General features: G+C 32.6%; 1 protein-coding gene across 3 annotated transcripts in view; it reads left to right on the forward strand.

Moving 5' to 3' along the window:
• Window positions 1-23,241, forward strand: part of LOC110037207 (OTU domain-containing protein 6B) — a 36,757-nt gene extending 13,516 nt beyond the window's left edge. The window contains exons 2-4 of one of the 3 annotated variants that reach the window (XM_020741796.1): window positions 20,332-21,449; window positions 21,540-22,912; window positions 22,954-23,045. In XM_020741796.1, the coding sequence (XP_020597455.1) occupies window positions 20,387-21,449; window positions 21,540-22,912; window positions 22,954-22,962 (2,445 nt within the window). In that variant the 5' untranslated portion in view covers window positions 20,332-20,386 and the 3' untranslated portion in view covers window positions 22,963-23,045. Of the gene's footprint in view, window positions 1-14,149; window positions 15,263-20,331; window positions 21,450-21,539 lie in introns of those variants that run through there. The other 2 variants (XM_020741795.1, XM_020741798.1) reach the window with 2 other exon arrangements.
• The last annotated feature ends 310 nt before the right edge of the window (window positions 23,242-23,551 follow it).

The following is a 23,551-nucleotide window of genomic DNA, read 5'->3' on the forward strand; positions in this document are numbered from 1 at the left end:
TGAACCACATTGCTCTTTCTTTAGTTTGTACACCTTATTTTCTGTGAAAGAGTAGTTGAACCGTGCAGGAGGATTTATATAAACTTCTCTTCAACATCTTTATGTAAAAAGACATTTTCATATGATACTGTTGTATGGATTATCCAAGATTAAAAACTAGAAAATTTTGGATTTGAATTTTTTCATTTTAGCGAATTACTTTAATGAGAAAATTTTTTTATCTTGCTTATAGGCCCAATGATTGAATGTGGAGCACGATTGTTGTTTTTAATGAATTTTATTTTTACTTTAGAACCTATATTGGCTGAAGATTCTTGTAAGCTACAAAGTTTGCATTTTATTTTATGAGGATTTTCATGTATAACACTTAAAAGCACCTTATTTAATTGTTAAACAGCTTATTTTTAATTTATTCACGTAGCACTTAATTCTTTAATCAACATAGAAAATATCACCTTCCTCACCCTCACTGTTAACTTCCTATCACATCACTTTTTTTTTTTTTTGTGCTTGTCTGCTTTAGACTGCAATCTGTAGCTGCCATTTTTGGTTTATTTATAGATTTTTGTGATAATAAAAAAAATATAATTACAACTTTCTGGTTTGCATGTTCAATTTTTTTGAATTGGTATTAAATGCTTAATGGCTTTAATTTGTTTTTTAATTCTTATGTACTCTATTGTTAGAATGTGTTTAAATTTTATATCATTTTTTCTAGAATGATAGATCTATGAGCTTATTTTTACTGTTGATTATAGTTATTAGATATAATTAATCAAGCTACTAAATGAGGGGCATGGGTTGTACATGTGGTGCTCTCTTTTTCAAGAAAGCAAATGCCGTTTTTGTCCAGCTAAATGTAGGAGGGCAGCAGTTATGGCTTAAAAATAGCCAACAAACTCTGCTTTAATGCTTATAATCAAGTTCTTTGTTTTTTTATTTTAAAAAATATGCTATTACTTTGATAGCAGGTTTTCTTAATTATACATCAGCGTGCCTTTCTTCAATTTTACTTTATTTAGTATAATAATGAAAATAATTAACAATTAAAATACATTTTTAGTTCTTACAAAATAAAAAATAATAATAATTTCAATAAAATCACTATAAAAAATTAAAATTTGATATTCTTAAACAAGAAATTTAACGATTATATTTTTTGTTATAAATGGAATCAGGATAAAAAAGTGTCAGACTTATTATTAAATTTGTCTCGTTTCAATCTCAGACCACTCTTAGTAGTTGTACTTGAGAAAACAAGATAAATATCAAGTTGGATTTTGTAAAAAATTCAACAAATAGATGTAAATTCTTAAAATACTCTTATTTAAACCTCATCCATTAACTTTAATTTCTATCACTTCTGATTGCGAGAGTATTATGGATTCTACATAGGGAGTTTATAGACTAAATTAGACATTTTATATAGGCTAGATTTCACATGACCTCCCATAAATAGTTGGAAGATCATTTTGGTCCTTTTCTTCTTACGGTCATGTTAAGATGGCAACATGCATGAATCTGGGTGAGTATATAATCCGAAGTCACGCTTACCTGTGGCACTTGCTTTATATGTAGGGGTACTAAATGTTGGGTATATTGGTTGAAATACTACTGATTACCTCTTTGTTTGTTTCAGTTTATGATGTCTCATGCTATTTTGAAACATTATTATGGTCTGTTTGGGACCAATGTTCTTTTTTTGAACTTTTGTTTTTTAAAAAAAGTTTAATATTTTTTGTATGTTTTTTATTTTATTTTTAAAGACAAATCAACTTATTCTGTAAAAGTACTTACCAAATATATTTTATTTTAAATTAAAACATAGAAAAAAATAAAATAATGACATAATATAGAAAATAAAAAATAAAAATGATCCCAAATGGCCTCTAGTTAAGCCTTGCATTGTTTGTTTGAAGATGAGAAAAATATTCCATTTTACCATCACTAAAATCAAGATCAGATATTGATTTATAATGAAATGATTTCTTAAAATAATCATCTAAACAGTTCAAATAATATTTTGTCAAATCTTCTTGATCCGTTTCTAAATTATACTCCAAACAGTTTACACTACTTCTCTTGACTCCATAGTGAATAGATAGAATTTTGGGAAATCACAAGTTTACTTCTATATTTTTTTATATGCTCTTCGCAAATATGGTGTGCATTTTGATAATGTCTTTGATGCACCAATATTCTAATATTCGATGAAGAAATGTAGAAAAAATCATGTTTGGCTTCAGGATTCCCTTTATTGGTAAGTTGGGTTCTCATCAAACTAAAATTAATGACATAGATGATTGAACTTGTTGATGGATTATATTTTTGTTATGGAAGTGGGTTTTGCTATAGTTGTGGGCGATGCGCTGAGTGGATGATGGGCGCAAAATTGGAGGACAAGTGAGTGGAGTTAACCTAAAGCATGATGTTAGATGAGAGATAAGTGTCACTTGCTCAAGCCAGGACACTGGTAGGAGTTGCATTTATAACTAAGTAGAACATAAATATGTAAATTATTCGAGGATGCATATGCTCCAAGAAACGAGGGGAGGAGTTGCTTAACTTTAATTCCAAATGATGTTAACTATAGTTGCATGAAGGAGTAAGTTGGGCATTATTAGAGATGGATGCGAAGACGACAAAGAGAGAAGACACCAAATTCCTTTGAAATTGGAAGATTAGGAAGTTTATTGGTTTGATTCATTTAATATTGATGTTATAGAAGCTATGAATCTGATATGCCTGCTCCTGTAGGCGGGAGAGCCAAGTGGTGATCCGCCTTCCTCCAGACCAGACTAGCTGGCCTGGCAAAGGCTACGGCCAAAGCTGATAGAGGCGAAAACCCTAAGAAGTGCTAAGGACATTTTCATCATGCGGGTGGGGCTTATGAAGAATCTAATCACGTACAAGATGAGAGGAATTAAGGGGGGTTTGGGGGAAATGTTTGAATGGATTTTGGAGACTATTTATTAGGGCTAATTGACTAGAGTTTCGTTTTATGTATTGATTTGCTTGCGTCTTTTTTTCTTTGTGTTCCTAGTGGCATCTAGGGTTTGTGGAGAGACGATCTACCTCTCGAATTATAGATCATCCATTGTATCTTACTTAGATATATCATGGGTTTTTCCACATATCTATTACAATTTGCTCTGGTGATTTTGACTCCGTTCGTATCATTATCTTCGTTTATAGAAGTAGGTTATATCTTCAAATTTTTATTTAAGCCTATTCAAATCCTACATTATTCATCCAAAATTATAATTTTATTGTAATTTCAAACAAAAATAGTTTTACAAATTTTACTAAATTTTAAATAAGTTGCAAACCTAGTTTCCCATGCCTCATCACCTTCCCTTTATATATACCTCTTTTTGCATGCGCTACCACAATAGTTCATATAATGGTCTTGAAAATTGAGCATCTTTGTAAGATCTAACATCAGCCACTTCATTTGGATTTTTGGCAAAGATTTGACATCCAAGCATCTGTCATCTGGTATTTGAACCTTCCACCATTGTTTAAATTATGTGATGCAAGGTTTGCACTAGTTCTTTTTGGACTTATTCTCATAAGGCATATACCACGTGGGCTCAACTTGATGGCATGCCTTTCCTTAAGATTCATGAAGCTTTGCACATTATAATGGTAGGCTTTGGGTTATTAATAAAACTAAAATATATTAAATAAACCCTATTTGTATTGTTTCATTCTCCATCATGCATGCTCCTCTTGACCCAAGCAACTGTGCTCCCTCATGCTGACTGTACTTTCCAGTTTCCACGCTGCCACTGACCATCTCTTCCCTTGTTGCTTTCACTGTCTCCTTCTTTACTAAGCTTTTCCTCTTCAAAAGATATTTCTTATCTTTATTTACCTTTTCTCCTCTTCTTGCCTGTAAAAGTAAATTTTCTTTCATAAATCTAAATTTTGTCACTGTTTATTTAAGGTTTCTTGCTTTTTCTTTTTGAATATTTGCATTTCAAAACTTACTTTAAATTCAAATTTTTATTTAGGGCTTTCTAAAATTCCTTATAAGGAAAAAAAGTACAATGGGAAATAAAAAAGACCCGCCATGAAAATATAGTATGAAAGTAGAATTTGGAGGGAGTGAAAAAATGTATTTGTCTAAAGTGCAATTTCTATGCTAAGATTGTTAAAGGAGGTGCAACAAGAATGTAAGATCACCTTTCTAGCTTGCATAAGAATGTTGCATCTTATGTCAAGGTGCATGAGGTGAAAATTAGATACTTGCTTACATGAATAGGTGACAATGTCAGAACATTTTGTTTAATGATGATTTAATAATACAATAAATGTTGGATCATGTTATGGTAGTATTTTTATTGTCAAATTTTCCTCATCCTTTATGTTACAAATGTCAAATTAAGGTGCAAGACGCCTATGGATTAATATATGATGAATGTGAAGGAAGGCAAGGATGCTAGCATCCATTGGTTGTCTTTTGAAAATGTAAAAGATGTTTGTGAGAATGTATGTATGAATATTAGAAGATTCTCTTAGTAAATTACTATTCTATTTAATGTGACAACCTCTCCAATTTATGTCAATATGATTCATTTTATTGGTTTTTATGATCAAGCTCTGAAAATAGCCATATATGTATCAGTTGAGAGCATTGATATTGAAGGGGGAACTAAATATCATTGAAAAGACCATATAGGAGGTTAAGAAATTCTCAAAATAGATTGGAGTGACTATTATATCTGATGATTGCTCTTATATAAAGAATAAAATTTTGATCAATGATCTGATTAATAATTCTTACAAAGCTATTTTTTTATAGTTTGTTGAAGCATTAGATTAAGTAAAGGATTTTTAGTATATTTTTGGACTTCTTGATAAAGTCATAAAAAAATTTAGAGAGCATATAATGGTGCAATTAGTTATTGGCAATATTAGTGTTTATAAGGTGGCTTGAAATAATTTGATGGAGAAAAGAAAACATATGTATTGGACACTAGGCACATTTCATAGATTATTTTCCTAAAAATCTTTGAAAATTTTCTTAATACAAGAACACTTTAAACAAACAAAGAAGATTAACAAATTTTCTACAATCATCACTCATGAATTTTTACTTGGAGAAAAAAATTTCAAAAACACCTACAATATTCTATAATTAGATTTGTTACAACCTACTTGATTTTGTAAAGCATTTTGGAAATGGGATAATCTTTGGAGGCAATATTTATCTTTATATAATAGCTAAATTGTGCGTGGATAAAGAAATTTCAAGGGGAAGAAGTGAGAAAAATTATTTTGAATAAAATGTTTTGTTTGCGTGTAAATTATGTAATAATAAAAACTAAGACGTTGGTTCAAGTTTGGGGATGGTTGATGTGGATAAAAAGTTAACTATGAGCTTCATTTATAACACAATAGATGTAGCTAAGGACTTATTGCATATCACTTATGAGGAGAGGAATTCAACTATAAAGAAATTTGAGAAATAACTAATGCGAAGTGGGAGCTTTACATTCATCATGCCATCGTAAATTATCTTAAATATCAATTTTAATGGGCTATGAGCAAATCAACTAATCCTTAGATCAAATTTAGTGTGTACCTCTATATGGATAGGTTAGTGGCTAACTCAATTTAGAGAGAGAATGCTCATCTACAACTTAATAGTATTTAGAATAAGAAAGGGTTCTTTCGCTTGCAGTAAGCTATACATACATATATAATTGCTCTCCAACTTCTTTTTTTACATTTTTTGGTTAATATTTTAAAAAAATTTAATGATATTTTAATTATTTATTTTCAAAATTAGTTGAATGGTGGATTCGATTTGGCGGTCATTTTAGAGCTATAGCGATTTGATTTTGAAGTATTAGCCTTACGTGCTTATTATAGGGATCCAAGCAGAATTGGTGAGCACCAAAAGGATAAATCATTTGTTCCTTATAAGAATGAATTTGCTATTAGAGAACTAAGGCGATAAATCATGTGAGAAAGAGATTAAAAGGTAGATATTTGAAAAAAAAGGTTTTAGAGGATGATGAAGATCCATTGTTTTGTAATAATAGCATTATATGATGAATGATTAGTGGATGATGACAATAAAGTTAAATGAGTTGATTTATAGCAACTCCTTAGTGTTGATTACTTTGATGAAGTCAAAAATAAGACTAATAAGTCTATTATAAGTAAACAAAAAATTAATTGAAAATATATTCGTAAAAAATTATGTAATTAAAGTTATAACTAGAAACAAAGCTATTTCTAAAAACTTTAATTAATATTCTTTTTGTTTTTTATTAATTAGTAAAGTGGAAGATGTTTGAGATCAAAGATGAGAAGATTGACAGAATATTGACACAACTGAAGATGTGATTGGAGAGAATCTAAATTATCATGACAACGATTCTAATGAAAATTTACTTTAATTTGAAAATTTTGTTCTTAATGCCTTATTATGTTTATATCTTGGTGTAGGAGTGGGAAAGAGACTTATTGGTTTGACTTAATATTGATTTTTTATGGTCTTACTTTCGTGTTAGTTTGACACTTTTACTTTTTTTAATGATTGGATGTTAGTATGTTATTTCTGTCTTCATACTTTGACTAGTGTAATATTTTTTGCTTTTCACAATTTATTGATTTTTTAGATTACTCCTTAACATGCATTGAGATTTACGCATCGCCTAACAAATAGAAAATGACTCGATACCCGCACTTCTAAACCTTTCTATTGGAAGCTATTCTTGGCATCACTAGTGTTGGAATTAAGTGGTATTAAAGGAAATGATTGGGGATTAGCTCGTTGAGCTTGCTTGGGTTCAAGAGCAGTGAATACGTTTGTTAATTTGCTAAGTAGCTTACATTCAGCTCATTGGTTAAACAGACAAGCTGAACATGAATAATTTTATTTCAATTTGATTTATAAACGACCTGAACATGAACATACTTTTGCTCGATAATGGTTGTATCATTTTGGCTTGAAATAATTAACTAATTAATATTTATTAAGATTGTTTTATATTTCATTTAAATATGCTAAATTTTATTTTTTTTAAATCCTTCGAGCTAAATTTGAGTTGAACACGAGCCATAAAATGAAAGAACGAATTTGAATTGAGCCATCAAAGTATGATTCAAGAATCATTTTGAACATAAGCCAATTTTTTACAAAGAAATTTTCAAATGACCTGAACATGAACAAACACGTAGCTCGCTCAAGCTCAACTCGTTTTGCACCCCTGGTTGTGAAGTGGTTGACGTGGAGGAATCAGGACTGAGTGGAGGGTTTAATGCCGCAAATTTGGCGCATCTACAATTGGTGGGTCGACTAACTTCTCCAATTTCTTCAACTTTATGCTAGCTTATCCATATTAAGCAACTTAAATGTCTGTCACATTAATCAGATATAAAGGGTTGCTTTTGTTGCGTGGAGTGGAAATTTGTGTGGAAGAGAGGGAGGAGCGGTTCTTTTTTTCTCCTTGCATTTACCAGCAATTTCAAGTCTGTTGACGCAATCCTCAATTGGAGAGTTTGTGAGAGCGAGGTTCATCCTAGCAGGGTTCTTCTTAATGAAGGTGCCTTGTTGTATATCTCTCTATTGGCTGTATAAATACTCTTAACCAATTCTAAATTTTTAATTCTGAATGCTTTTTAATTGAAGAAGGGACTTGGGCTTCATTCTTTTCTGCTTTTCTCTTACAGACTTCTTAAAAATTAATTTTGATTTATATGAAAAACGTGCTTAGAAAATTAACTTTTGCACAAGTAATGACATTCCAATTATAATTTAAAGAAATTCAATCTTTTCTTTCCCTTCATGTGCCACTTTGCCAGATGTATTCTTTAAAAACAATCAAGTTAAAAAATTAGTACAACTTGAGTAAGACATAAATGCCAATTTGCATCATGTCCCAACTGATAGTCTTTTGATGTAAGTTGTGAGCTAACACTGTTGTGTCACTATTATTCTCCATGTGAAATAATTAAACGGTATAATATTTTAATCAGAATTTCCTACAAAAGCATGTTCAAAAGTACAATGTCGTGTCTTTCGCTGCCTGTCTTATTGTAGATATTTGGGTTAATTTCCTTTTGCCTCTATGAATTCTTGTTTAATGTTTTAAAGTTTTATTTGGTGCAATGAATAATGATTCTATTAGATCAAATTCTTCAACTTGGTCTCAGATCATGAAGGATTAGTTGAAATTGAGATTTAGAAAGATGCCTGAGCCGTGAGAATTTGTATCCAAGTTAGAGTAATTAGTGGTGACCTCTTTTTTACTCGCAACCTGCTTTACCATTTTGTTTATTTATTGTGCGTGACAAAATCTAGGCTATCATAAATAAGGTTTACATGATAATTGTGAATTAATGTTTCACTTCTAGGAATTTTCTTTTTCGTTTACATGGATCGCTATCATGATAAGGACGACAAGCACTTGTGCAAAAATCATTGGTACCAACCAAATGTTTAGATGCATAACTATAAATTCTTCTTTTTCTGATATTCATTTCTTAACAACATCCCATTTTCATTTGCTACCTGCTTGCTATCAATATATCATATTTATAATGATTATAGACTAAAGGATGTAGTAATAATAGGTTCCATTATGGGGAATGACTAAAAGATAGAGGCTGACAAGGAAAGATTGATTTTAGGGATTGAAATAATATCTTGATTAATAAGTGTTGATCACGAATGGAAAGATTTTGTTATTATAAGTATAAATGTGTGAGATGTTTAGTTGAAGTTCTTATATTTTGTTTGTTAGCTTAATGATTAGCTTAGTAAATTCAGTGACAGATTTATTTGGTTGATTAAATTTGTATGGATTGTGATATTTTTTTTTTTCGTACATTTCTAATGGTCTAGTAGCAGGCAGTTCTAGCATAAACTCGATTTGTGCAGAAACAGGTGATTTTGAATTATAGCTGTTTGTCACAATGAGGGGGGGGGGTTGCAAGGACATTTTAGGAGGAAAAATTCATGAATGAATGAAATTTCTTGATTCTGGGAGGTAGAAACAATTTAGTAATCGTTTTTTATTAAAATTGGTATCAGCTGCCATTTCTTTTACTTGATATATATCTTTTTTGCATCCGAGAGTAGCCAATAGAGGCTGTTAATCGTTCTTTTTCTCTATTTTGGGGATGTGTATAAATAAAAATGATATATATTGACAACATGGTTGTTTCATGTGTTGAAGTTAGGAAAGAATTTGAAACTTTGGTTGAACTCTTGTTCCCTATGACTCCTATAGATATTCATTTTATGATGTTAGCAACTTTTAAATTCCGCTTCGTCTCATAATTATTTTGGAATATTCTTATAAAAAAGAGTAGATCTTGTGATAGAAAATGGGTAGCTATTCTTCCCTTCGTCCACCCCATCTTGTGGGGTGTGTAAACAAAAGAAGGTAAATGTATTATTTTTCTTTTTAATGTATGAGGTTAGAATGGTCTATAATTTGGCATTATCAAATTTCAGTTGTTCAATTTCAACATTAATTTAATTTTGATTGCATTGAAAAAGGTGAGTAAGATGATACTTCTTTTTGAGAACTTGTATTCTTATAACATCAAACTTAACATTTAATTATACAAGAAAATCATAAATTCATTTTTTTTAACAAATCCTTCAAGGAGGGTTCCATCTTTTGCCATATTCCTTCTGGAGGTATTAATAAAGATCCACTTTCGCTCAAAGCCTTTTAGTGAATTGAAGTATTTTATAATGTATTATATTCCTTGCATGTTGGATGAAAGTATGGTTTTGATCTCATTGATTTGGGCCGCGCCATAGACTTTAGAATGTTTTTGTTTTATTGTTCTCATATTTTTTAAAGAAATGAGGAACATGCAAGTGTCTCTTATTCTTAACTTTGGAGTTTCATGTTCATCCCAGGCGTGGAATATGGGATCACCACATAGAGGCTTGGTCCCAAGTAAATGGTAAAATTTTTCGTATCCCTTTAATTTGTGAAAAAATTGCGATTGACCACTCGAGATAATTCCTTTCATTTAAATTTTTGTAATTCCCTCGTTAGATCGGTGTTGTCCATCTAATTATAAATGAACCTAAGTCTCGTAGATCAATCATTGAAACATAGGTGTTTTTTGTGATTATGTGAAGGAAGAGTTAAAGTAAGAGGCTATATATGAGAAAATTTGGTGGACAAAAGAAAGAGAACAATAGCAATGAAGACTGATAAGATCTAGGCAACCAAGCAATGGAATCTGCACTTTATGAAAATACAAAGAAAAAGCCTTAGGCTTGGATATCATGACAAGAATTTGGCAGAATTAATTGAGTGTTTCATTTCATCATTTCTTGTGAATTTATACATGTCTAGGGGAACCTCTAGTTGAAAATATACAGCATTTAGGAAATGAAAAATGAATACAAAATTAATTTTGATTAAGACAATGCATTGATTGGTGAGGTGGCATACCATCAATCAAAGAGGTGATTTGGAGTAAATAAAGAAGATCGAGGATTGATTGTAGCAATTGGGCGGAGATGGCTTGTGGAGCCCAGCTAGGGCGTGCATCTGGGCAGATTTGACACAGAGGTAAAGGATTGCAATAGGCAGGGATGGATACGTAGGGGTTTTGATTTTTTACAATCCCAACTATTTTGGATTGCCTTCTTGAATCCTTAGTTTTCTATTGTTTCCACTAAATAACGTCTGGTGTTAATCCTATCCTCCATAATTTAGTTTGAAAAACTTCTATACATATTATGTTTGATTTTCATCTTTTGCTTTCTAATTCATTGACTCTAAGTTTATTTAATCATTTGTGTGTTTATTTTATTGCTCTTTTTGCACAATTTTCATCCATTAAAATTACTTTAACTGCCTTAAAAAAATGTTACTTCCATCTCTTTTTCTCTGAATTTTAGTATTTTATCTTTACGTACACCATAATATTCTTTTTACAGTCATGCTATTTAATAATCAAGAGATGTGATAAAATAGCATTAGGAGCTGCAATTTGTAGCAGCAGTGGAGGAAATTGAATTAAAAGTTCATAAATTATAATTAAAAATATGATTTTCTTACCAATTAATGGATAAAATAATTATAAATATAAAGTTTTTCTTATCACTTCTACTAAAACTCAGAAGGACGCATGTTCGATCCATGCTCATCGCGTACTCTAATTTCTTAATTTCTCATATGAATAAAAATAGTTGTTAACGGAATAATAATGTGTAAGAAAAGATGAAAAATAAGTTGTTCTAAAGTTTGTTTTAGATATAAAAATTTGGAGAATTGGAAAAAATATAAAGAATGGAGTCGAAGAGAACAAGCTGTGATGTTAAGAATTTTTCTTTTATTGATCTTTATATTAGACTAGATACTAAAGAGAGTAAAATATATTTTTATAAACTAGCAAAACAAAGAGATGTGAGCAGTAAACATTTAGTTTAAGTAGACTAGATTAAAAATAAAAATCAAAAAGTACTTTTTCTTGGATGAGGTTATTCAAAACAGGTAGGTGAGATATTTTGATAAAATTTTTAGTGATGATTGCGAAAATACAATTGACCTTAGTGATCTTAATATTTGAAAAATAATACTAATTTTTTTATTTTCTCCGCCGCATTAGAAACATAAGTTAATGAGGCATTAAAGAAAATGAAGTGTGGAAAAGTAGTAGGATCTGATAGTCTAATCTAATAAAAGTGTGAAAATGTTTAAGAGAACTATGAATTTCTTGGCTTAATAAATTTTTAAATATTATTTTAAAAATTAATAAGATCTCTGGTGAATGGAAAAATAGTATTTTGGTTCATATTTTTAAGAATAAAGGGGAGGAATGAGAATTTGCAAATTATAAAAGACTTAAGTTAATGTTTCATACATTAAAGTTACGTGTGAGGATGCTTGAACATAAGTTTCATTGTGATAAAAAAAATTTTCAAAATTATTTTGGATTCACGTCGTGCAAGTGTATTGTGGCAGCTATACATTTATTGAGAGATTTGATGGAGAAGTATATAGAGAGTAAGAAGGATTTACATATGATTTTAGTTGATTTAGAAAAAAGGTACGATAAGGTTCCAAGAAAAGTACTTTGGAGAGTACTACAAAAGAAATGTGTTGATATTACATATATTCAAGTCATTAAAGATATGTATATTAGAGTGGTTACTTATGTTTAAACATAAGGAGGATTGACGAGTATTTTCCTATTTCAATTGAATTACATCAGAGTCGGCTTTAAGCCCATATCTTTATGCTTTAGCGATGGATGATGTTACTGCACATATACAGAAGAATGTACCTTGGTATATTCTTTTCGCTGATGATATATTTTTTGTGGATAAGACAAGAGAGAGTTTAGGAAAACTTGATTTATGAAAGTCAATTTTAGAATCTAAAGACTTTTGTTTGAGTAGGTCTAAACCAGTATACATGAAATATAATTTTAGTACTAGTAGATCTAGTGGAAGAGGTGTAACAATCGGTGATTAAGTCATTAAAAGGAATGAACGTTTTAAATATCTCAGGTCTATTGTTCAAAGAATTAAGTCATTAAAAGGAATGAAAGTTTTAAATATCTCAGGTCTATTGTTCAAATTGATGGTAAGATAAATGGGGATATTATTAGTAGAATTTAAGTTGGATGGTTGAAATGGAGGAGTGCGTTTGGCCTTTTGTGCAATAGAAAAAAGTACAACTTAGACTTCAAGGAAAATTTTATGAAATTGTGGTGAGACCTGCAATGCTTTTTAGCACAAAATGTTGGCCGGTAAAAGAGGGGCAGAAAATTAAGGTAGGTGTTGCTGAGATGAGAATGATTGGATGGATGAGTGGCTTTACACTTAGGGAGAAAATTCAAAACAAATATTTTCGTGAAAGGGTTGGAGTAACTCCAGTGAAAAACAAGATTTGAGAAAGAATGGTTTGTTCACGTTAAACTTAAACCATCTGATGGCCCTATTAGGAGAGTAGATGTTTTAGATTGGACTTCTGTTAAGAAAGGTTGTGGTAGACCTAAAAAAACTTGGCACGTTGTATAAAAAAATGCTCTTAATTTATTAAAATTAAATGAAAATATGACACTCAATAGGACACAATGGAGATAAATAATTCATGTAGCGGACCACACTTAGTGGTATAAAGGTTTGTTGTTGTTATCGTCTAATAAAATTCAGAGTTAATATCAAATCAATCACAAAATCAGGCATATATGTTTGGTATTTTGAACTTTATCTGGCTTGCATCTATTATGATGTATTATGTATCACATTCATGATAGAAAATTTATACAACTCAATTCTGAAATAATTTGCTGCCATTTCTGTTCTGCAAGGTGTCGTAGTTGTGCAAGGATTTTCAACCATCATAATCATTGCAGGGTTGTGGCTTGATATTTCTTTGTTTGTTAATTAGTATTCTCACTTTTTAACAGGGCGTTTTGATTTCCTTCATCTCTCATTTTGAGTTAACTTGAACGATAACAGTAATTATTATAAAGTAATCTACATAGTGCCAGTTGGATGCTATTCAGATTTTGTCAATCTTGATAGCTAGAAGAAATGAATGAAAAAAAGTTGGGCTTGGTACACCAGTCTGCTAAAGCATGAAACACTTGATCTAATAGATTCATTCGGTGGATGACTAATTTTTGAAAAAGTTCACTATTTAGATAGCAAAGCAATCTGCATAACAGTGAAGTTTGAACTAAGCAAATTCTTGGGATCTGTTTGGGATAGATTTTTCACAATTTTACCTTCCAGATTATTGCCATATTTTTACATGGTTGCTTTTCTGCCATTTTTCTGAAATTTTGATGGGAAAAGAGCTTTCGGTGATTTTGGCAGTCATAAAAAAACTTTTTCTTAGAGGAAAAAATATCTATAATATCAATATTGGCTTACAAGACCTCTAATTTTCTCACAATAATTAGACAGACTGTTTTATTAATCCATGTCAACTGAACCCTTATTTTCATAATGAATTTTTCATTAAAAGAGAACATCTATCAAATTAATTCTTACTTAATAGTGATATTGGTAATTATCTCTTCCACTGAGTTTCGAGAATAGGATAAAATTTCATGATTATGGTGTTTTTTTTTTTGCAACTCAGGGTTCAAATAGCAACTCAGGGTTCAAATATTTTTATATTTTTGTTTATTTCTCCAGGAAAGACATAACTGACCTTCAAAATAAGGAAATTGCACTTAAGAAAGCTGCTGCTAAAGGCAGCAAAGCTGAGCAGAAGGCCAAAAAGAAGAAAGTGGAGGAGGATATCTCTCAGCTTATGTCCCAACTGAAAGCAAGGCACTCTGAGGAGCTTTCTTCTTTAGGCTACAAGAGTGAAGATGTTACTGGAAAAGGCAATCTTGACAATATTGTGAGGGCTGTAGCTGGCATCTCTGTTTCAAATCCGCCTGAAACTCTAAAATCTAGCAAAGGAGCGAAAAGGCGGGAGAGGCGAGCTCAGCAAGAAGCCGAGAGAGAGCAGAGGATACACGAGGAGCAAAGTAGAATCATCAGCGATCGCATGATCGAAAACGAAAAGCTGGAAGAAAAGCTTGCACCTCTAGGACTGTCAATAAACGAGATCAAGCCGGATGGGCATTGCCTGTACCGAGCAGTTGAAGACCAGTTATCACTTTGCTCAGATAAGAACCAACTATACAGCTACCAAGAACTGCGCAAAATAGCTGCTTCTTACATGAGAGAACATGCTGTGGATTTCCTTCCCTTTTTTCTTGCTGATGGAAAGATTGAGATGGATTCTAGTGATTTGCCTCTGGAGATTTTTTACAAGTATTGTGAGGAGGTTGAAAACACTGCAGCCTGGGGAGGTCAGCTTGAGCTGGGTGCTTTAACACACAGGCTGAAGAAACACATTGTAATATTCTCTGGGTCTTTTCCTGATGTTGAGATGGGTAAGGAATACAAGGTTGATAGCAATTCAAGCATTATGTTGTCTTATCATAAGCACGCATATGGGCTTGGAGAGCACTATAATTCGGTCGTGCCGAGGCTGTTGAAATGAGATTTTGAAAAGTTTCTCTCATGGATTAAGGCAATTATATGGAAAATCCTATAACTGGGATTCATAAATCACAGGCTATGGTGTTGACATTGTCTTTGATTGATGAAGAAAGCAAATGATATTTTGTAGGCATCACGTGAAAAGAATGTAGACTGGCTGTTTGTAAAAAAAAAAAATTTATTGCAATGGTGTTGACATTGTATTCAGTTTATGGTAAAAAATCTTGTTTAGAATGCTTCATTTTTGCTTAGTGAGCGTGGAGTATCACTAATGAATTATCTTTTAACGTTTCAATAGCTTTTGTTTGTGTTATTCGTTTTGACTCGATTTAATATAATATATATTGTAATTTTTTTTTTATATTGAATTTTTATGTTATATTTTTTTTTAAAATTATTTAAATTAAATTTGAGCTAAATATGAATTGAAACTAACCGGTAAATTTAAATTGAGTCAAACGCCGAGTATGTTATAGTATGTTATTTATGAGTTATTTCAAATACTGAGTATGTTATATATATATATATACATACAACATAGGGAGGGGAAGGAGCATGTTGCTAAGTCGACTCCATTTTCTCTTTCCTATCAAAAAAAAAAAAAAAGAAAAAAGAAAGGGTTCCCCTGTGGAGAGGGGCAAGATTTGAATTTTTTTCCGATGTCCGATGCATAGCCATCGTCTAGGAGGTGTGGTATAGTGGTTCATTGTTGACTGAAGTTTACTCTTGGAAGTGATCTGGTCACGTGCATTTGCTAAGTCTCTCCAGACCCTTAAAAGATTCGAGCTTTATAAAAATACTGATCGCTATCATCTGAAGGCATGGAAGGTTCCCATATCCAGTCAATGGCGTTGGACCGGCCCGAAATAAAGTGGGTTGTTGCCTCAGAAAAGGCTAATATCTCAGCCAGGCTTACTAAGAAGTTTCAAAAGCAAGCCATGATAGCCGAGAGAAAGTTGGCAGCTGTGAAGGAGGAGGTTACTTCCCTCTTGGATCTTTTGTCAATCGCCAAACAAGAGATCTGAGAGCTAAAGACACAGATGGTGACGATAATGGCATATGGGAGGTCGTTGAGGCGCTTACTTCCTACTCGTGGCACGGAAATGTTATGGGCGAGCATCTTTGGGTCGGTAGTATTACAATGAGTGATGATTCATTCAGTTGGGCCTAATCGACCTGAATTTCACAAATTTAGATGAATTTGCCGCTCTTAATACCGGCTCTAAGGGGACTTTTGGGGACGACTTGAACAACAAATGCAAAGGATGCTCCTCTGGTTGGTTTGCTAATACTAATGAAATTTATGTTCGTAGAAAATACTCGTATATTTTAAATTAAAAATGAATAAAACTTTTTGGTTATTTTTTCATACCTTTGCTTTTTTATTTTACCTTCACCGTGTTACTTTCTTGTGATAACTGATTGACGATGAATATTTGTGTTGGTTGATTACTCGAATCTTTTGAATAACTTTCTGTCATTTTTTATTTGTCAAGTCCTGACACAATTCTTGAGCGACCGATCTCCTTTGCTTAGTCAGATTTTTCACCTTCGTCATGTTGCACTTTTCGCTAGGACTTAGGCAGATCTTATCGTTGCCTTTGTAGTGGCAATCGCCGAGACTCCCTACTGGGATATTTTGCGCCTTACCCTTTACGGAACTTGTTGCCACTAGGCAGGGAATAATCTTTAGAGCTTTATCCATATTGAGCTTTTGAATTGGCTTTTGATGATTGGCGTTGGGGTTAAATTTGCTGTTAGGATGCTGAACGAACATCTATAGCATCATTGTCAGTCATCTTTTTTATTTTATGATATTGTCACCCGGCTCATGTCTTACTCCTTTCAAGGTTTTGGTTTTTTTGGTTTGATTTGTCAACTCAATTGAACTGCACCATTCACAGGGACTTATGTGAATCTTCTTATTGCCTTCATGGGTACTTATCGAGAGTCTCTAGTTGGGTAATTTGCACCTTACCCTTCACGAACTTTGTCGCTATTGGGCAGGGAACCACCTCAAGAGCTTTAACTGATTCAAGCTTGGAGACCAAGAGTTTACGATGCGGGAACGTTGTGGGCTGTTCTGTAGATTGGACCTCTTTGGGCTTGCAATTGACGTTGCAACTTGGATTCAAGTCACCCAGGTGTCAATTGGTCTTGAAAAAATATTAGAAAAATTTATCATAGTATGGAATATGTTTTGAATTAATACTCTCTTTATTCGCTAAACAAAGTGTTGGTCCTCTGTAATTAACCGAGCAATGCGCAGGTACGGTCAATCGGCTTCTTTTGACTGTTGGGGGCTGGCCATCCATCTTGCGATACTCACATCCTAGCGAAAGCCTCTAGGAAGATAATTGAAACAACATTTTTAGCTCCAGATTTGTTGTTGCACAAACTCCTTAGCTTGCTTTCTGTTAGGAGTGTCTTTGAGATGCATTTCTCCTCGTTGGTGTCGCTTATCTTCTTGTTGATAGCATGCTCTACACTCACCATACCTTTTGCATGGATGTCGGTCGGCTTTGAGATTGACAGAAGAATAGCCTTAGGGTGGTCGGTTGGCTTGCTTGTTCCATCTTTGGGGGAGTTATCTGGAAAGCCTCACATTGATAGTTGTGAGATTGCTAAGGGGTACTAATCCTTTGTTTGTTCATTAGTTTGAATGTATGTTCTTAGTTGGTTAGGTGGCTCTTTAGTCGTTGAACTGACCTTAAGTTGATTGAGAGTGCTTCGATAAGTAGCCACCCTTTGATCGACTGGCGGTTTTTAACCGATTGACTTCTTGAGTACTTATGGCTTTTTGCCAGAAGTATGAACCACATTTTATCTCTTTTAATATGAAGCATTAGATTGCATCGAGATTCTTGCAAGACATTTTTAGGTATACATCAAGCCTTTGACCAAGTTTGTTCTACAAAATTCTTAATGCCCTTGACAAGTTCACATCTTTTTATCACTTTAATTCACTCAATTTGCCTTAAACCAAACTAGCTTGTCTCCAATCGGGCCTTTAATATATTAGAAAATTTTCTCTTTCATAATCTCTTATTAATGACCACTATCTCATCATTCTACTATTTTAAATTTTCCCATTTGAGATCAGAAGTCCATCCACTCATTGATACACATAATGAATTTCAAACAACCTACTTTACTAAATCTATCAAACTATTTATTAAATAAAAAGAAAACTCATCATACATATACTTAAATTTTATCTTTTTTTCTTTGCACATTGAACATCTATTCAAGGAAAAATTTGAAAAACTAGTCCTCATAGGCACATTTATCGGCCAACCACAAGAATCTCAAGCTGGCTGGACATCGCTGGCATTTACATGATCGGGTCAACAACATAAAAAACTAAATTTTAACATTTAAACGCGTTTACTAATGATAATTTAAGGCCAAATCCACCCAGGATTAGACTTAATACTTTTCTGGTACAACAAAGCTGCATTTTCCTCCTCAAAAGAATAACGGTCCCTTAAATGGGGACCAACCACCTCGCAGTCACAGTTTGATCCTGACCGTCGGATTTCAAAAATCTTCAGACCCTCCAACGGTTTCTTTATTGACGGCAGATCCCTCTGTAGCCATACGAACTTTCTTTTCTTCTAATTTATGGTCGCCTATGTTTCCTTTAGAAAAATGTGGGCTTTTATCTTCGATTCTGCCGCAGTTGCAGGCAAATTGAGATAATTGCAGGCAGCAGAGGAGGTCTAGTCTGGAGAATCAAATCCTTAAGGAGCTAAGGGTACACTCATCTATTCATCTTCTTGCAATCACTATCTTAGTTTTCTTTATTATTATTATTTTATAATGTTTTCCAACTCTTCCTGTTTTGTTTTTGTCATTTTATTGTTTTCTTGCTGGATTTGGCTTCTTTGATGCATCTCGCTCTTCTTTGTTGCTTCCAATGACTTTAAGAGTTGTTTATTTATTTATTTTTTGTCACCATGAAGTGTGTCACTTGCCGCACTTTTGTTGAATTCTTTTAAGTTGAGCTTCCTGTTTAATTGATTTATGGTAAAAAATTTTTGATTGGGGGGCCTTGAATTCTTGCCAGATAAGCATTTTTTTTGTTATGAGAAGTAATAAAATCTAAAAGTTGTAAATTAGGAATTGTGTATGTTAGAAAGATTAAAATTATGAAACCTAATTTGGGGAGGTCTTATTATATGATCTTTCTATATTAAGAAATCTAATTTGAGAAGATTTAAATATATGATTTTTCCTATATTTCAAATATTTCTAATTTACATACTATAATCTTCTCTTATTAAATATATAAGGAATTGTTGAAGATTTAGGCTCATTGAGTTGTAACCTTAATTTGATTGATTTTTTCTTTTCTTCCCACCCATTGTTGGTGGAACAACCTCTTTCCGTGGGCATAGGCGGATTTGTATCGAACCACATAAGTCACATTGTGTATGATTATTTGTTTGTTGTGTGAATTTATTTTCTGCATTATTTTGCACAATATTTTTTATGTTTCACATTTGTTTCGGATTATAGAAGTATACGGTGTCAAAATTTCTCTTGTAGACTCGAAATGTTATGTTGTCTACATTTTGATCATGAAATGAAGAATTTGAATTTTAGAAATACTCTCTGTAAATGCAAGAGAACGACTTGTATGGGGAGCCTAATTTGTTACGGTATTAACACAATAAAATTTTCATAATAAAAAAAAATAAAAATGTGTATGGTGATTAGTAATTTTTTATATAAACTATATTCCTCGATAATGGTTGGTTAAAATGTTTGTTGTAAATTGTGTTATTTTAGCACCCTTTTTTTTTAAATTTCAACCTCCTTTAACTCATCTAAATGGGGTATGAAAGTGAGTTATGATGAGTATGCATATGCTTGATGGCTATAACTAAATGCTTTGACAAATATATCATTTAGGTGAAAACCATTGGTATGTATTAACACTTTTTGGTGATTGTCTCTATTATTCAGTGTTTATAACTTTATATGATATTATAAGTTTTTTTTAACATTTGTTTGGCTTGAGTGCTTTACAATTTTTTGTTATGTTGATATCGGACGATTCTACTTATGTGAAAATATTTATGAGTGCTTTCTTTACTTCTTTACATTTGTGGCTTCCTAATAATGAACCGCATTTTATACTCTTTGTGGGCATGGAGTATTATTTTGGTCAAAGCGCATAAATGTTAATTTCTTCATTAAAAGTAGATATTTATAAGATAATGCTCTAAATTTTCTGTTTGAAATTGTATTCTTTCGTATGATAAATGCTTCTACCTAAACTAATCCAACATGTATACTTTTTGTGCGATCAATAGGGGAGGAGCGCTTGGGGTCTCTTTTCCTCGAGTTTGATTTCGGTCTTCTCATATCATGCCTATAAGTCCCAACAGACAAACAGGAGACCCTTCTCAATTCTTGACAGCTCTCTCTTCCGCTTTCTTCGAATGGATATTGATTCTTTTACTGCTAATTGATGCATTTTGCTTATTCTTGGTTTCAAAAATATTCCATTCTTATAAATTACAGACTCCTTGTTTATTATGCTCAAGGATTGGTTATCTCTTAGGCAATGAGAAGTTGGAATTTTATAGAGATCTTGTTTGTGATGCCCATAAGTCGGAGATTTCATCTCTCGCCTTTTGTCATGTTCACAAAAAGCTTGCTGATGCATGTAAAATGTGTGAAACTTGTCTGGTTTCATTTGCTAAAATTACATCGGAGGACTATAAATTTTTTATGAGCAAAGTCAGTGTGGGCCTTAATGATGACAATCAACTTCTTAATTCAAGCTCTGATGAAATTGCGAGTGTTTCATTACTGAATAAGGATTATGATGTTGGTTCTCCAATTGCAAGGCCTTGTTCATGCTGTTCTCGTAGACTATCTCATCAGAAATCTATTTTCAAAGAGTTGACTTATCCTGGCACTTCATTATCTAATGTAAGATTACTAGCACATGTTCAAGATGGGTTGATCAAGGTCAAGGATGTTTTGTCTATGTCATTAGCTGAATATAAGCCAGGAGGTCACACTTTTGACTGTTTGTCTCATTTCAGATATAAAGAGCTGAATACTACATCTGAGCCTGAGTCAGAAGTTCCGTTATCAGATGATGATTATGATGGAAGCTATAAGCCATGCGAGACTGAAGTTGTCAGGGAAGAATTTGCTAATCAACATTTGATTTCAGAAGTAGAAGTCCTTGAGAATCTTATTCATCCGGATCCTCTTGTATCTGTTGCTTCTACATCAGTTTCAAAGAGTCAATTTGTTGAAGATGGTTCTTATGATAAATCATTTGTTGAATCCAATGCTGATCCTGGTCATGGCTTAAAGGAAGTCAGCTGGACCCACATTGAAGGAAAACCAAATCGTCCAACTTCACCTCAAACAATATCTGAACCGGTTTCTAAAAGAATCTCAAATGCTAAAGGTATAGTTCTGACTATCTTCTTTGTGTAATTCTACTTTTGTGGCCATAATCTTTTCTTGTAAACTCTGATTTCTTGTAATTTTCTAACAGATCTTTCTGAGGTAGATGTTTCAAGAACATTATCAACTTCACCTGTTGAGATCAAAGAGTGTGCAGATTTAATTGATTTAACTTCTGAAGCAGACAAAGTCATGATTGAATCTACCCACAATCTTACTTCTGATCATAAAGAAGCTCAGCCCCCGTCTACTTCTGAGATTATCCTAGCAAGAGAATCTGCTAGACTACATGAAAATCTAAAGCAGCGTCTGTCCCAAATTCCTTCTCCTAGGTGGCTTCAATCACCTAGGAATGATGTCATCCAGGGTTCCAGAAAGGATGACGATCGCAAATTATTTCATACTCTAAGCTTTAATGGATTTCCAAGTTTTAATAAGAAACTAGATGCTGAATTATCATATTCAGAGATTGCAGAAGGAAGTATTTTTAGTGAAGTTAAAGATGTTTCAGTTGAGAGTTTAAAAAAGCAGATTGAAATAGACCGGAAAACCCTCAATATTCTATACAAGGAACTTGAGGAGGAAAGAAATGCTTCAGATATTGCTGCAAATCAAGCTATGGCCATGATCAATAAGTTGCAAGAGGAAAAGGCAACAATGCAATTGGAGGTTATGCAGTATCTAAGAATGATGGAAGAACAAACTGAATATGAACAGGAAGCACTTCGAAAGCTAAACGATCAACTTACAGAAAGGGAGAAGGAGATACAAGATCTTGAGGCTGAGCTTGAAAGTTGTAGAAACCAATCCAGAGATGAATCAATAAGAGATAAGAATTTACAACCATTATTTGATTCTGGTGAAAGTGAATATAGTACGACCAGTACACCTCATGTTGTTAGACCTAGGAGAAGGAAAAAGCACCACTTGCCAAGTGTAATGTTCCAAGATTCTGAATGGCCTGCAGACCCAATTAAAGAAAATTTACTGGATTTTGAAGATGAGAGGGAGTATATCTTTGAATGCTTGAAGAGGTTGGAGAAAAATGTTCGTCTATTTTCTAGTGCTGATGCATCACGACTTGATGGAAATGATGATGCGTTTAGTGATGAAATTTATGCAGATGATACGGACTGTGTGAACCTTGAACTACAACAAGACATAGCTGAAGGTGAAGGAACTAAACATAATTTGTGTCCTCAGAATATAATTGGAGGAGATTGTGGGACTCAAGAAATCAGTCAAAAAAAGGAAATGATTTCATTTGAAAAGCCTCTGTCCCCACATGTAGAAGGCATTCCTCCTGAAGCAAACAACATTTCACCAATGTTGGAAGCTGAATTTCCCATTGGAGAAGATGAAAATAATAGTAGGCTAAACACCTGTACTAATAAATTAAAGTCAACGAGAGGCAAAAAAAATGGCGGAGTAGCCCTGAGTGATGAGGTTGAACACTTAAATGCAAGGTTGGAGGCACTTGAAGCAAATCATGATTTTCTTGATCGAACTATTAATTCACTGAAATATGGAAAAGATGGGCTACAATTTGTTCAGGAAATAGCTACTCATCTCCGTGAACTAAGAAAAATTGGGCTTTGTCAATAGCTACTCATCTCCATGAACTAAGCCCATTGGTGTACTCACTTGAAGTATCTTTTATTCTTTACTCGTCTCCATGAACTAAGCCCATTGGTGTACTCACTTGAAATATCTTTTATTCTTTTTGAAGGTAATCAATAAGATGATGACAAAGTGGTGATTTTGTTTATCATTTTATGTAATACTGCCAATATTTGCACGAATGATGTATTCTTTCTTAATTGATAAGTTCATTTCAATATTTTTTATTTTTCAATGGATTTTTTGAACTTTGGAAGTTTACAATGCCATTAACATCCATAGACTTTTCTTTTGGTCTTTTATGCTCAATATCATATGTAAATAATATTATAATTTTTTGATCTTATAATTCATAGAAATATTTTTTTTCTTTAGACTTTTCTTATTACCCAAAAAAGTATTCATCAGAGTTACAAATCAATTAAAAGTTGACAGTACATTGAAAAACATATTCTTGATTTAATCAAGTACATTTAGATGTTT

This window comes from Phalaenopsis equestris, unplaced genomic scaffold (assembly GCF_001263595.1).
Source record: "Phalaenopsis equestris unplaced genomic scaffold, ASM126359v1 Scaffold216820, whole genome shotgun sequence".
Classification (NCBI taxonomy): Eukaryota; Viridiplantae; Streptophyta; class Magnoliopsida; order Asparagales; family Orchidaceae; genus Phalaenopsis; species Phalaenopsis equestris.